The 14,452-nt window shown below is 49.0% G+C and overlaps 1 protein-coding gene across 1 annotated transcript in view; it reads right to left on the reverse strand.

The window, feature by feature from the left end:
• TG (thyroglobulin) overlaps positions 1-14,452 on the reverse strand; it is a 232,735-nt gene that overhangs the window by 9,052 nt on the left and 209,231 nt on the right. Inside the window, exons 44-45 of the mRNA XM_003792866.3 lie at positions 11,943-12,124; positions 9,045-9,152 (exon numbers count right to left, since the gene is read on the reverse strand). Coding sequence (XP_003792914.1) covers positions 9,045-9,152; positions 11,943-12,124 — 290 coding nt within the window. The remainder of the gene's footprint in view (positions 1-9,044; positions 9,153-11,942; positions 12,125-14,452) is intronic.

The following is a 14,452-nucleotide window of genomic DNA, read 5'->3' on the forward strand; positions in this document are numbered from 1 at the left end:
GACGTCATTTTGTGTCACCAAAGTTGTCCTACTGGTAACGGGGTCAGGAGGCTTGAGCTGGGGAAAGGCCCCTGGCATCCCAGACTGCTGGACTGGCTTGATCAGGGAGCCCCTGGGAGCAGGGGCCTCTGTCCCTCTTGTTTTCTCTGCAGGAAGAAGTTTGCTGACCTCATCCCCATAAAATATACTTTCTTATCCCCAGTCAGCATCTCTAGATAGCTTCCTCCAAAGGAAATGAGGGAACAGGGAGGAATGAAAGTCCTTCTGCTTCCCAGGCATTATTATTATTATTCTTGGAGAAGCTGAGCACATGCTAAATGACTTACGCACAGGAGCCTGTAAGCGTGCCTCTCTTTCAGCAAACCTAACACACAGTTCACACGCTGCCTATGAATTATCCAGGAAGTAATGATTTGCTTTCCCAATGGCATGTGTCTTACAAAAGGATTTGCTATGCAGTCCTTTAAAAACCCCCAAGCTCCCTGCTTTACTTTAAATAATGCAGTCCCACCCCTGCCCTCAATGAGATACTTGCCAATATTTCCCTAGATCCCTGAAGGCCCACAGAGCTGTAGGATATATTGTTTCTCAGGATAATCAAAGCTTTCAACTGACTTGCTGGGGTAACTGAACATTTTATTCCCTCTGGACAGTGTATGACAACTGTTCTCAAAAAAAAGTCAAAATTTCCAGGCCCAGAATACCCATTCTCACTAACCAGGCTAGTATGTTTGCCAAGAGCCGACCGTCTAAACCAGTTGTATTTGTTTGATTACACACATGCAGTTTAAGGTTTTTGAGTATCGTGCAGATGCTCCACTTGTAAGAACCCCAAACCGGGAATCTTAACTCATGCATTACATTTACAGATTTGCAAGAAAATCAAAGGCAAAGCTCTAAACAGCAGTATTCAATTCAAGCCTTTGACCCTGCACCAAGAGAACAGCAAGGGAATGCAGGCTTAAATGTTCAACACCAAAATCAAGTGCAGAAGGTGTATACCTATCCTACTCATTCTTCACAAGTTCTCACTTGTGAGAACCATCACGTTTATAGTGTACAGGGTTTATAGTGCACACTCTCCCTCCCTCTGTGTTTTAAGATGCTTGGTGTTTCAGTGAGCTGTGTTTTGGATATGAGTGAAAATACCACAGGGCACTGTACATAACACACTTTCTTAAAAATCTGCAATGCCTCCCCATCACACTCAGATAAAATGGTCTACACACTCCTGTGTGCATATGTTATTTACCAGACCCTGTCATTTCCCCCTGTACGTTCAGCCACTCTTCTGCAGTAGATTCCTGCTCCCTGGTCTTTTTCTCTATCATCGAACATGCTGAGCCCTTTTCTGCCTGGGGCCTTGCCATTAGGTGATCTCTCTTCTGAGATCATTCCCTGCTTCCTTACAGGATCGCACCTTCTTCTCTCAGTTCTCATTGCCCACATTCTCAGTTACCAGAACACTATTCCCTCGTCGCTGACCACAGCACCCTAGTAAGCCTCCTGCCCAGGGCTGTCATCTGACCTTATTCTGCTTATCTATGCTGCAGTGTCTGGTCTCTGCCTGCCACCCCTAGACACCCGTCAGGTCCACCCCCAACCAGTCTCTGGGCAGCAGAGCAGCCCTTGTCTGCCTCACAGGCCATGCCACCTCTGGGATCAGGGAGAGGATCAATGGTTTAGAAGGTGTTAGGTAAACGTTAGTCAAATCCAGGTTGAAGAAGATACATGGTGTAAACCCTGTCCTGTTGTGGAGTGGGCGTGGTCAGCTTCAGAAAATGATTTACTTCCATCTGCATTGGGAAACAGTCCTGTTCGTCACACAGGATGTAGCCAGGCCCAGGGATCCAAGTCAAGAATCTAGCCACTTAATGTTTTCATTGGTTAATTCCAACAAACTCACCAAGACCGTCCACTAACAAAATAATACTTTAGATGTGGAATGTTAAAGGCCCCTGGAATGCACAGAAATGTCTAGGATGCAGACGTAGTGACTGTAGAATTTACAGCTTTGTTTTTCAGGGTTGGGACAATTATAAAGGAGGAACATTATAATATCTTTAGTCATCCTGATATTTTGGTTTTGTTTTTTTTCCTGTTTTAGCCTTATTTTTCCTAAAAGGGAAATAACCCTGGCTACCAACATTGAACATCTGTGACATGTCAGGTGTTTACGTTGAATCACCTGCTGTGAAGTAGACGTAACTTTACCCATTTTATAAGTGAGGAAATGGAGGAAAAAGAACTTGTTCAAATGCAAACAGCTAATAAATGGAAGAGATGGGATTAAAACTTTAGTTAATTTAACCTCAAATGATGTATTCTTTCACTATGCTGGGCTGCCTCTCCCCAAATTAAAGACCAATCTGACATCCTATATGGAGCCTAAGCAGGTGTCTAGTCCAGAGGGCCACCCCTGCCCTCCATTCACAGATAAGTCAAACACAGTCTTTCGGAAATATCTGCACCGTCAGGATGTGGGAGTGATACCCCAGCACACTGGAAACAAAGGCCTTTAGGACGGGGATCCAGACACAGCACGCCATTCAAGTGCCACAGCCCGCACATGCACGCCCACAGCCTCGTGATGAAGCGCACGGTGGGCCCAGCCCCCTGGAAGTGCTGAGTCCTCTCTGGCATGGCCACAGCCCCTCATCAGGGATCCAGTACCTACAAACCACATCAGTTGTGGTTGCTTTCTTTCTAGGACCTGCCTATCTCCAATTTGGACTTTTCTAGCGTAATACATAGAAGAGTATTAGTAACAGTCGCCTAGTGAGTGCTCACTATGCCAGGCAGTTGGGCCTGATGCTGGTGCCCCCCCACATGTGCTGCCCTATTTCATTCTGATATTCCTTCATTCTGCTGAGCTATGCGTAAATAATATTATTGACTCCATTACACAGATGAGGAAACCCAGGCCAGAGAGGCTCACAGTGGGCGGCAGAGCTGGCTGCGCCCTCTAAGGACAGGCATCGTTGGTGAGAAATCAGTGCTCCCCTGTACACTAGTGGGGACCCAGAACACAGACCAAGGTGGGGACGGAGGTCTGCAAGCCTGGCTGGCCTCACTGCCTCAGTCCTTTGCTATGAGTTGCAGAGGACTCAGATGAGGCTTCTCCTGGGAAGACACCTGGATCAGTCAGTGCGTCCTTCAAAAGGGTCTGTTTAGAGAAGAGACATCAGCTGTGAATCACGGAGATGAACATGCAGAGATGGGCGGGGTGGAACAGGTCCCAGCAGAGTGTGCAGGTGGCACCTTGAGAGATGGCCAGGCAGGTGAGAGAGGCATTTGAGAGGTCATCCCAAGGACTTGGGGGGAGACAGCAGCTCCAGCGCCCTCCTTTTGTGACATGTGAGAGAGGCCTGCTAGCCCTCCTGCTTAGCTTTGCATCGAAGCCACCCTCTCTGGTTCTGTGGTACGCTCTGTCGCCTGGGGGTACCGTGGGTCCAAGGCCAACCTCCGGCGGGAGCCTTCCTTGATTCAGGGCTTGTATCTGGGATGGGGCAGCCACTCCCCACTGCCATGCAGGTGCTATTAGTGATAACCTCAATTGTAATGGACTTCAGTGGTGGTTCTCATCCAGGGGCAACTGTGCCCCAGGAAATATCTGTCGGTCTGGAGACTAGCCAAGGGGACTGCTATTGCTGGCACAGAGTGGGTAAAGGCCAGGGACACTGCTAAGTGTCTTACATTGCATGGCCTCATCACAAAGTGTCATCTGGTCTCAAATGTCAGTAAATGGTAAGTTGAGGGATCCTGGTGTAGAGTCATAGCTGGAAATCCCACTTGCTGAAACAGAAGGCTATAGAGAGGAACCACAGAAGACCTTGGCCCAAATTCTCCCCACTGGGCAGAGCTGCGCTGGAGAAAGCTGGCAAGTTTTGTTCTCTCGTCAATAACCTTGGTAAGAATGCTGCCAAGTTTTGCAAACACAGACACACAAGTACACTTACACTGAGACACAGATACACACAGACACGTACCAGATGCCAGCTCCGGGCTAAACACTACGCAGGCACTGCCCCAGCTCTCCCACAACCCTACGGATAGGACCTATTACTCTCTCCCGGAACACATGAGGACACATGGAAGCTCAGAGAGGCTAAGGGACTCATCCAAGGTCACACAGCTAGTAAGTGGATTTAGCCACAGTAGGTACTCAATAGGGTTTAAAGTAGGTGCAAAGAAAGGAAACTGGAGAGAAAGAAAGGGGGAGAGAGAGAGAAGAATAAGAGAGAGCAAGGAAGGAAGGACACTGGAGACAGGACAGAGACAGGGTGTGGGTCCAGACTGTCACTTACTGGCTCTGGCACTGGGACACAATCACTGCCTCCCTGGGCTTTTGTTTCTGTATTTGAAAGATGAAGGAGAAGATGTGCTTATCTCTCATATTCTGTGATTCTTTGAATTGTAAAGTGGAGTCTCCTCCTCACATTACAGATCATAGTTTCTTTGTCTCTCTCTCTGTTATGTCTATACTTTCCTTGTGGAAGTTTGCCCTCAATTTCAGGGATGCAAATAACATCTCTAACTCAGGTGGGCAGTAAGAAAACCACACTACTCCGTGATCGGTTAACAACATCCCATAAAAAAGCTATGATTTATTGTCTTTTGTTCACCAGCTATTGCCAGGAAAGCTAATATATGCTAACAGAAATGGAGGTAGGAGGCAGATGGCTGGAAATGTAACACACACATATATTTTAACTATGTAGATTTGAGCCAGAAATAAAATGAGAGCTGGGATGGCTCCAGGACAGAGAAAGAAAAAGATGTCTTTTTGGGACAAAAAGATAAAACTTGCCAAAAATCAAATGAGTTAGTTGTTGTGAGTCATTCATTGATTCTATCTACTATAAGGATGGTGCCATGTTGCTGTCATGGAGAGAAGATGCCCACACGGGGAGTTGTCTAGAGCGAGTCTGAAGCCAAGAAGAACTGGACACGCTTAACACTAAGTGTTTGCCAGACCCTGTTCTGGATAAAAATAGACACCTGAAGTTGGTCCTCCGAGGAAGAGGACTCAGAAACTGCATCACCAAGGAGGTTAATCGACTTGCCTTAGGTCACTGGGCTGCTTCTTAGCAGTCGAAAGTAGTAGATGGCAGCGTCACCGCCCTTGGCCAGGGTGTGACTCTGCCGCCACATGAGTATCCACATCCCTGCCCTGAAGTGCTTCAGTGGCTCTGAGTGTCTCTTTCCTCTGAAAATGATAGGGCCCCTGAGCTAGGCGATGCCTTAAAGATGACAGTGGATTTTCATGCTTCCTACACTGCAGAATGTTGAATGTTACTCACACTCGGCCTATGTGATGGGGAGACAGAGGCTGGGGGCTCAGACACCCCATCTCATCTCCACCTCACAGGGGCCTGCACTCTGGTGCTCCCACCTCTCTCCCCTCTCCCTGTTCCCATTTTAAAGATACCAAAACTGAGTCCCAGGGAGCTTGAATAGTAGAATAGAAGAGACTGTTGTTCCCCACCTGTCAAATGAGGAGGTGGGACCAGCTTCTGCCTTTGAGTACCATTTCCTGCCTTGTCAGGAGGGTCACGGGCTTTGAGGTGCCAAGAGCCGTGAAGACTCGGGAAGCACGTGTGAGGGGCATGGTCGTGGCTGTGTTTTGTGGAGGTTCTCAGATCAGCGCAGTAGAGCCCTGTCTGGGGACCCATGAAGGGATATGAGGATGCTATTCAGAAACAGAGAAGCCCAGACTGTCCCTGGGAGACTGTGGTCACCATTCCATTCTGTCTAAGGAGTGTTCCTCCGAGCACCAGCCAATCCCAGGTCCCAAACAGAAGTCTGGGGCCGTAGCCACTCAGGAGCCTGTCCCTTTAGGCAAAGGGAGATATATGGGTATAAAATGGGACATTTGGCCCCAGAGACAAACATGCATGAAGGGACGTGATGTGGAGAAGCCAGGGGAAGGCTGCCACCCTTTAGCCTCCCAGAAGCCAGGAGAGGAGCTAGAACTATCCTTGTCTTCATAGGGAGTGTGGCCTATTTCAGACTTTTGAACTTGAGACAGTGCATTTCTGCTGCTCTGTGCCACCCAATTTAGTGGCACTTTGTGACAGCAGCCTATAAAACCAATCCAGGTAGGGCCCAAGCTGACTCTTGTTTTCATCTTGCCTTGCTTGGATGGCTTTTGCCCTCATGTAGGAGATGTACTTCTTACTTTTGCCGCTGTAAATTTTGGGGTCCAAAGGCACAGGCACCTGAACTGAACTTGCTGCAGGAGAGTCCCACCTTTCATTATTGCCTCTGCCTTAAAAGGGAGGAGGAGGGCAGAGAACCAGACAGGAAAGCCAGTGCACTGAGAGTGGATCCTCGAGAGCCCTGGCATTGGAAGATGCCACCAAGGCTGATCTAGGCATGATTTCCCACGCTGGGCTTCTTGTCTGTGGGTGGCCACACACCGCAGGATTACGTAGGCATGTTTCATCTCCGCCCAAACCACATGGCTGTCGGCTTCGTTCTTCTCTCCTGAAGACCTCCATACCAGAACCCTGGCCTGCCATTTATTTTACTTAAAAACTAGAGGCAGTTTCTTGAATCTAGGAGGTGGGTTAGGGTGAAATTATAAATAGCTCTGAGCAGAGAGACCACATGAGAAGTTCTGGGTAAGTCACTGCTCTGCCACTAACAGGCTGTTTCTCCTCGATGGAATCAGGCCGAACTCCTTGAAGCTCAGGATCTTTGCTGTGTTCTGAATGTTGGTGTCTTTATAAGGGTAACATTTCAAACTTTCCAACTCCGCAAGGATTCTGGATGCATTTGTAGAGTGCTATGAAAATTAAATCAGCTCTTTGGGGCAGCGGTCCTCTACGTTTTGGGCACCAGGGACTGTTTTCATGGAAGGCAATTTTCCCACAGACTAGGGTGGAGGGGCATTTGCTTCTCATAAGGAGCACACTCCCTAGATTCTGCACACTCTTTACAGCCGGGTTCGTGCTTCTGTAAGAACCCATGGCCGTGCTGACCTCACAGGACGCGGAGCCCAGGTGGTGATGAAAGGGGAGCAGCCGGCAGTACAGACCCACTCACCTGCCACTCCCTTCCTGCTCTGCAGCTTGGTTCCCCACGGGCCACAGTCTGATACTGGCCCATGGCCTGGGGGTCTGGGGACTAGGACTGTGGGGAGACTCAGTAGATATTGGGTGCTTTAGGGAAATTAGAATGCTTTGGGGACTGTATTAGTTTCCCATGACTGCTGCAACAAATTACCATAAACTTGGTGGCTTAAATCAACAAATGTATTCTCTTATAGCTCTGGAGGCCAAAAGCCCCAAATCAGTTTAAGTCAAAATCTAAGTCACAACAGGGCCACACTCCTCAGGAGGCTCTGGGAGAGATTTATTCCTTGCTCTTCCACTGGCTGGTTGCTGCTGGCATTCCTTGCCTGGTGACCATGCCCTCTCTGCCCCCATCCTCCCCAGCCTGTGCCTGTGGTCACATTGCCTTCTCTCTTCTCTATAGACCAAATCTACCCCAGCTGTCCCTTATTAGGACACTTGTGATTGCCTTTAAGGCCCACTCAGGATGCCGCAGGACAACCCCCCAAGGCAAGAACCATGCTTAGTCCACATGCCCAGACTCTTGTCCTCATAAGGCAGCATTTACAAGTTCCAGGGATTGGGACCTGATATCTGTAGGTGGCCATTATTCAGCCTACTCTAGGGACACCATTAATTATAATGACAAATTATGTACGTTCATAAGATGCCTTGCAAAGTAACACAAGGTAAAGCCTGTTATGGGCCAGATAACTTACGTCCCAGATATTGTTAATGCTGACCCTGAGAGGGAAAATTATTAACCTCCTTTTATAGACAAGGACACTGAGGATCAGAGAGGCACAGGAGCCCACCCGGGATGGCACAGCTGGACCCCCACTTGACAGCTGGTGTTCTTTCACTCCTTCTCCCTATAGTGCATGAAACAGAGCATGGACGTGGGTAACTAATGCCCTAGACCCCACATAGCAGGTCTTGCTTCCACTCTTACATGGAATAGAACCCTCTTGTACCTCTTAGACATATGTTACCCGGAGAATCTGCTGCCTGTGAACGCCTACTGGGGATGCAGCAAAGCACCTCACTATTTCCTTGCCCTTGGAGGAGAATAAGGTCTTCCCAAAGGTGCTTCAATGTAGAGACGTGGCTCAGTGTGGAGGAATCACACTGGGCAGAAATCTGGGTTTTCCCACATGGTCACCGGCTCAGGACTGTGAGGTATGCAGCATAAGTCAGGTGGCCTCACTGCTCTCCCTCCAAAGCCCTGGACAGCCACATCCCCGAGCTGCTCTCGAACTCTGTGGCTGAGCCTGTGTTTCCCTGTCACTTAGCCTCTCAGCTCCCTTTGTTCCGCTGATGGAGTCACCCAAACCCAAACCTTCTCTTCTTCTTTCTAAAATCTTTCCCTGGCCTTCTGGGAAACTCAGGGCCAAACTCTGTGCTCACTGGTTGTCCCTTCCTTCACTGTTGCTTTTCTTGTGTTTGTACCTTTCACTTCTTTATCCCATTTTCATGATCTCATTGCACTTGAGACTATTCTAAGGTACCTTGAACCCAATCTGGAAGTAAGAATGATAATTGAATCAAGGTGAACCAAACTTTCCTTTGGTCAATTAAAAAAAAAAAAAAACTCTTATACTTTGGAAAGTAATTTTCTTAAACTAAATGCTCTGGAGGCAAAACCATGTAGGATTAATGAAAAACTCCTCCCCAAGCCGAGCTAATCAATTAATAACTAATGTTGCAGTTCCAAAGTGTGTCATCACTGTTTACAAAGCTTTCCACATCTTTTATTCTACTTCCCCTGCCTATAATACTGTGAGATGAAGTGTCTACTACAATTATTCCCATTTTTCAGATGATGAAACTGAGGCTTAGAGAGGTTAGTGATGTGACCCATGTCACCAAGCCAGGACTTACCCTTTGGTTCTACCTTTTTCTCTGCTTCCCCATCTCATTAGTGAGGGGAACTTCAGCCAGACTGTCTTCTTTGCCAATACCCCCCCTAGCCACACAGGACCTTACCTGTCATGGCCATAGGTTTTGGGAGCGTGGTACATGAAAACATTTCCTTGGGCCCTCCTTGCCCAGGCACTGGCCATGTCGATCACTGGGCAGGTGATAAAGTAGTCCCTAGCAAAAGGGGAACACAGGAGGAAGGCAGGTTACACATAGCTCTGCCTACATCTGTGCCCAGCAAGGGCTTTTCCCAGGCAAGGTTCCCTCAGGCCCCGAGCCCCTCACCTAGCCCTATAGAGGACACCCCTTCTCACATTCCCGAGAGACCCTCTGGCCCCACTGCTGCACTGTCAAAGGAGCTGGGGTACAGTGCACAGCCCTCAGATATGCAAGGGACATGATCACAAAATGCTGTCCACAGTGATGCGTTTTAGGGCCCAACTGCATGTTAATCTGTGGGGTAAACATCATCGCAGAACATCAATTTTATTTAAAGATTGGAAGCAAAACACATTCTAGGAAAACAAGAACAATATACTTTGGAGAAACCCCCCAGGGAATGTTTGGCAATTTCTGGAGAGTTTTGGTTGTCATAGGTGGTGTGAGATGTGCTCTGGAAGGGGCTAGGAAGCTGCTGGACATCTTCCAATGTGCAGGAGCCCCTCAGCAAGGGAGGATCCAGCCTAGAGTGTCAGGAGTGGGGCAGCTGTGGGACCCTACCCAGGACTCCTGGAGTTTCACGTGTGCTCCCTCTCTGGGGATAACGTGAATATATTTCAGAAGCAACAGCTTATAGCTGTGGGGTCCTACGTGCAGTGAGGAGTGGGCCATGTGCCCTGAAAGGGAACAGGCCCAGGAAGAGTCAGACAGGCCCAGTGGGTTTGAATCCCATCTTCACTGTGGAATGCAGATGGGGTTCTCAGCAATCCCTTCACCTCCCTGAGCCTCCATCTTCCCAGCTGAGAGGTGGGCCAACGGTGCCCACCCTGCAAGGATGTTGTAATGACCAGGTCCAACAATACCCATGAAAGTCCCTCAGCTGGGGGGCTGCCCACCCTGTTTTTCTGGTTGTTGAGACAGAAACTTCTGGGGAATCTACAGGACAGCTCGAATACCTATGGATGAAGCTCTCAGGTCAGTGGAGCAGCTGTGGGTGTCTTGAATGACAAATGAAGGCAACTGTGTTTCCTCTCATGGTCACCTAAGGTGTAGGCACTATGAGCGGCACAAGGATGGGCTCAGACCTACAGGAAGAGCTGCCCACTGGAAGGCCTCGGGAGGCCCCTGCTGAGACACTGAAGGCAGGGAGGCCCTCAAGGCCAGGCCTGAGTTGCCCAGTCCTGACTCTGGCCAGAAAAGCTAAGCCCTCTGCCTCCCCATAGCACATGAGGCATCCTTACAGCCAGAAGAGGCAGAATTGAGGCAAGAGCCTGGGTTCTCTGGCCTCCAGCCCTGGGGTCTCTCCACAGCACAATCTGGCAAGTGCTGACTTGATTACAAGCCTCTCTGGGTCAGGGACTGGACATCTGTGAGTTCTGACAGTCCAGCCCAAGGCAGGGCCTCCGGAAATAGCTGCTGGGTGTTTGGTTTAAAGCAGAGCTCTCCACTAGAGGGAAAATTAAAGCCTTTCTGGTCTCCAAGACCCAAGTAGATGGTACAAAGTTTTAGTCTAAACTAATGACCTCAAATTAGAAACTCCAGACTCCTGGGTGGAGAGAACAGCAGAGAAGTGGGTCTCTAACACTTTGAAGTTTGTCCCTTCCCCACAGAGTCAAGTTTAGCAAAAGCCATGTCACTGGGCCTATCCCCAGGGACATGGAGCAAGAGGCAAGCAGGCCAGCGTGGACTCCCCAGAGGGACAGAGGAAGGAAGATGCCAGGTGCTGACCCACCTCCACACCACAAAATTCTTCCTACAAAGGAAACCAAGGATATGTCAGGGCCTGTGAGGAGGCTTGAGGGTGACCCAAGGTCTGTGTGCCTACCAGGGTCTTACCCGCAGGGGCCTCTGAAGAAAGAGAGAACCAGAACCCTGGTTTTATTTCCTTATTTCTATTCAAAGTTCATTCTTCATGTTTCTGCTGTGTGCTCTTATAAGATAGTTCTTGGCCCCAGCAAGTTCATGCTGTCCTGGCCTGGGAGAGGTGTCAGGCCAGTCCTGACACTACCAGGTGGGGCAGTGCTATTAGATTAGAGAGGGACACTAGTGACAGCAAGGCCTATGCCAGATTATCTAGGGTAGGGTCCCAACAGGCTTCCCTGGAGAGGGACACTGGAAATAGCAGGAGCTGTGCCATCTAGGGTAGTATCCGAACAGGCTTGCCTGGGTGAGAGAAGCTTCAGCCACTAACAGGTCTAGGCACATACGCAGTGGGCATAGGAAACAGCTGCAACTGGGGAGAAGCCTCTCCGAGCCTGAGCTGTTCCCACATGGGGGGTGGCTGTGGGCACAAAACCTTCCTGTCCAGGACTTGCTTCCCCTGTGACAAGTCAACTCTCTCTGCCAGCAGAGTCAGCTTGGGGAGCTTTTAAAAATGCTCATACCCACCAGGTCGACTATCTTTTAAATGAGCCCAGGAAGGGGCTGAGGGTCCCTGGGCTCTGTCAGCAGGAGGCCAGGCACGCGGTCGGCTGTCCCTGTGTATTTGCTGAGCAGGGCCTCATCTCCTGGACTGTAGGACAGGCACCTCGAATAGCTGCTGCCTCTGCCCTCCAATGGCTCCTGGAGAGCTGGGGCCTACCCTCATTTCTCCCTCTGGCTGGGGCTCCTTTGGTAGCAGGGTCCACTGCACAGTGCTGCAGGGCTGCCCTTGGAGGTGAGTCACCTGGTGCTGTAGACTGAATGATGCAGAGAGAGCTACAGGCAGAGCCCTGTGCCCTCCCTCCTCATTCACAACCTGAGTGTCAACTAAACCAACTCTAAAACAGGACAGGAGGATTCAGGGCCCTCCGCAGCTTGGCTCACCGGGTAGCATTCTCCAGAGCCTGGGAGAAGGTGGCATAGTCATCTGTGGAATGTTCCAGGGAGTAGAACCACGTAGCAGCAGCCTGGACACGGGCATCTGAGTCTTTGCCACCCAGGGAGTTCTGCAGGGCCTGGTAAAAGGCTGTTTTGCTATTGGTCCTGCCCTGACGTTCTTCAAATTGCTATAAAAGAAGACACGGAATTCCTCAGTCAGAGTCTGAAAGGCCCGAGGCAGTGTCCCTCAAACCCTGTTCTAGAATTTTCTCTCTGGGAAGTACTGGAACATGGCAGTAAGTACATGGGTGGTAGAGCCAGACTGTTGGGTTTGAGTCCCAGCTCTGCCTCCCAGCTGTGTGACAAATGGCTGTGCCCCTCTGTGCCTTCCTTCCCCATGGAGTTCTAGGAAGTGCTGAAAACGGTGCCCAGTGCTTAGTAAGTGCTCAGCGGACGTCAGCTATCATCGCAACCTGAGGACAAGTCACACCCCTGCATCTCACTCCCTCAGCCGACTCATGTGTAGCTGTGATCTGATGCTGAGGGGGAGCTAAACTGAGTTTCATTCACTAACTCGGTCATTCATCACCTGCATACGTTACATGCACTTTTATATGGATAAACATAATCTTCACACAGGGCCAACCATGTGCCAGCCTTCGAAAAGCAGCCATGAACATGCTGATCAAGGTCTCTATCTCATGGGGCTCACGTTCTAGTGGGCAAATAAATGTACAGTTCATCAGGAAACTGCTGTAAAGAAAAGTCAAGCAGGACATGGGGCTGGAGAACATGGGGTAAGGGTTCTATAGGATGGCCAGGGAGGGCTCCTAGCTCTTTGTGGGGTGCGTGTCCAGACGGGAACAACTTTCTCTCTCTTACTCTCTCTCCCCTCCCCCTACTCTGCCCCCCTCCCTCCATTCTGCCTCCCTCGCTCCATTCCTCCCTTGTTATGGCCTTGCTGCTGTGCTGTGGAACTCTGGGATGGATCATTTCCCTATTTCCTTTCCCCAGCACTCAGTTTCCTCGTTTTGGAAGACAAGGGGCAGCGGAATGTCATGAATGCAGCTCCCGGGTGTGAGGCCCGGACCCCATGGCCCTTCCACAGTCCTATGATACATGTTTACATAGTTCTAGAATCTTGTGCAAACAGCAAAACGTGCTTATCAGCACACCCTGGCATGTTTAAATTGCTTCTCTAAACATTTCTAAGCACACAGGACCTGTGATTAGAATTCAGGGAGGGGGTGCGATCCGTGAGCAGTCCCTCCTGGGTGAGGACATCCTTGCCTCTCGGATGGGCTTAATGAGAGGAGATGGGACCAAGTCAGGGGAATCCCTGATCAAAGGCACATTTAGTGGCCCCTGTGCACCAGCTTCAGAGGAGATTGAGGAGCTAAAGCTAGGAAGAGGATGTCATAGAGAGTTTCCTTTTAATACTATCATCTGTAATATTTTATTTCTTAGAAAAAGCTCTGGAGCCAATATGACAACGTATTAATATCTTGCAAATCTGAATAGTTGCTATATGAATATTCATCATATCCGTGACTTTTCATTATTTTTTACTATGATCAAAAATAATCTCTGTCACGTGAGACAGTTATTTTATCCATTCAGGACACACATAGACACAGACAGGCACATTCACAGACCTGAAATAACAGTCATGCATAACATTCACACTTCTCACCCTTACCACATATAACGCCTATGACAATTTCTACTCTAGTCTTTTCTGGTCTAATCTAGTGTATTTAAAAAACGCCTGCCTGTAATCTATGATCTTGATCTCACAACCTACCAAGGGGGAAAACAACATTGTATTTATTCTCCGTCCTTTTCTGTCTACAACATTTGATTACAAAGTGATTTCAGTGACCACTGCCATCCTCTTATTATTTATAAACTTTGTGCTAAGTACCACACATGTTCATTTCACTGAAGCATCAAAATAACCTCGGGAATTGGGTATCATGTGATCCCATTTTATAAATCGTAATTCTGAGGCTGAGAGAATCTACCAAGCTGACTTAGGGTGACACAGACAGGAAGCACAGGATGTAACCCCTGGGGGATCTGGGTGTGGCCTTGCTGACCAGTATTTTGGAGCTGGCCAGAGTGTGGGCAGCACAGGGGCACTAGGGACTAAGGAGGAGCACATTTCCAGCAAGGCCTGGGACCCACATATCTTCCTTCTTGGCAAGAACCAGGGCGCAGATGCTGTTGCCAGTTTAATTAGAGAGGCAGCAGGAGGGAGCTGGGGCCACCATGTGACAGTGAGCACTGGTTTCCACGCTCTGTAATTACAGGCAAGATCAGCCTCCCCACAGTGGATTGGGTACAGGCAAGGGCTACATGAAGGGGCTGTCACAAAGTATATATATATGACTTATTAAAAGGAAAAAAAATAAAAATAAAAAAGGCACACAAACAAACAAACAAACAAAATATCAGTGAGGCGTTGGTGTGCCTTTTTAAAGTACCTTCATTAACACATCCTGGGGAAGAGTTAG

The sequence above is a fragment of the Otolemur garnettii genome, unplaced genomic scaffold (assembly GCF_000181295.1).
Source record: "Otolemur garnettii isolate 467f Iridium unplaced genomic scaffold, OtoGar3 scaffold00062, whole genome shotgun sequence".
NCBI lineage: Eukaryota > Metazoa > Chordata > Mammalia > Primates > Galagidae > Otolemur > Otolemur garnettii.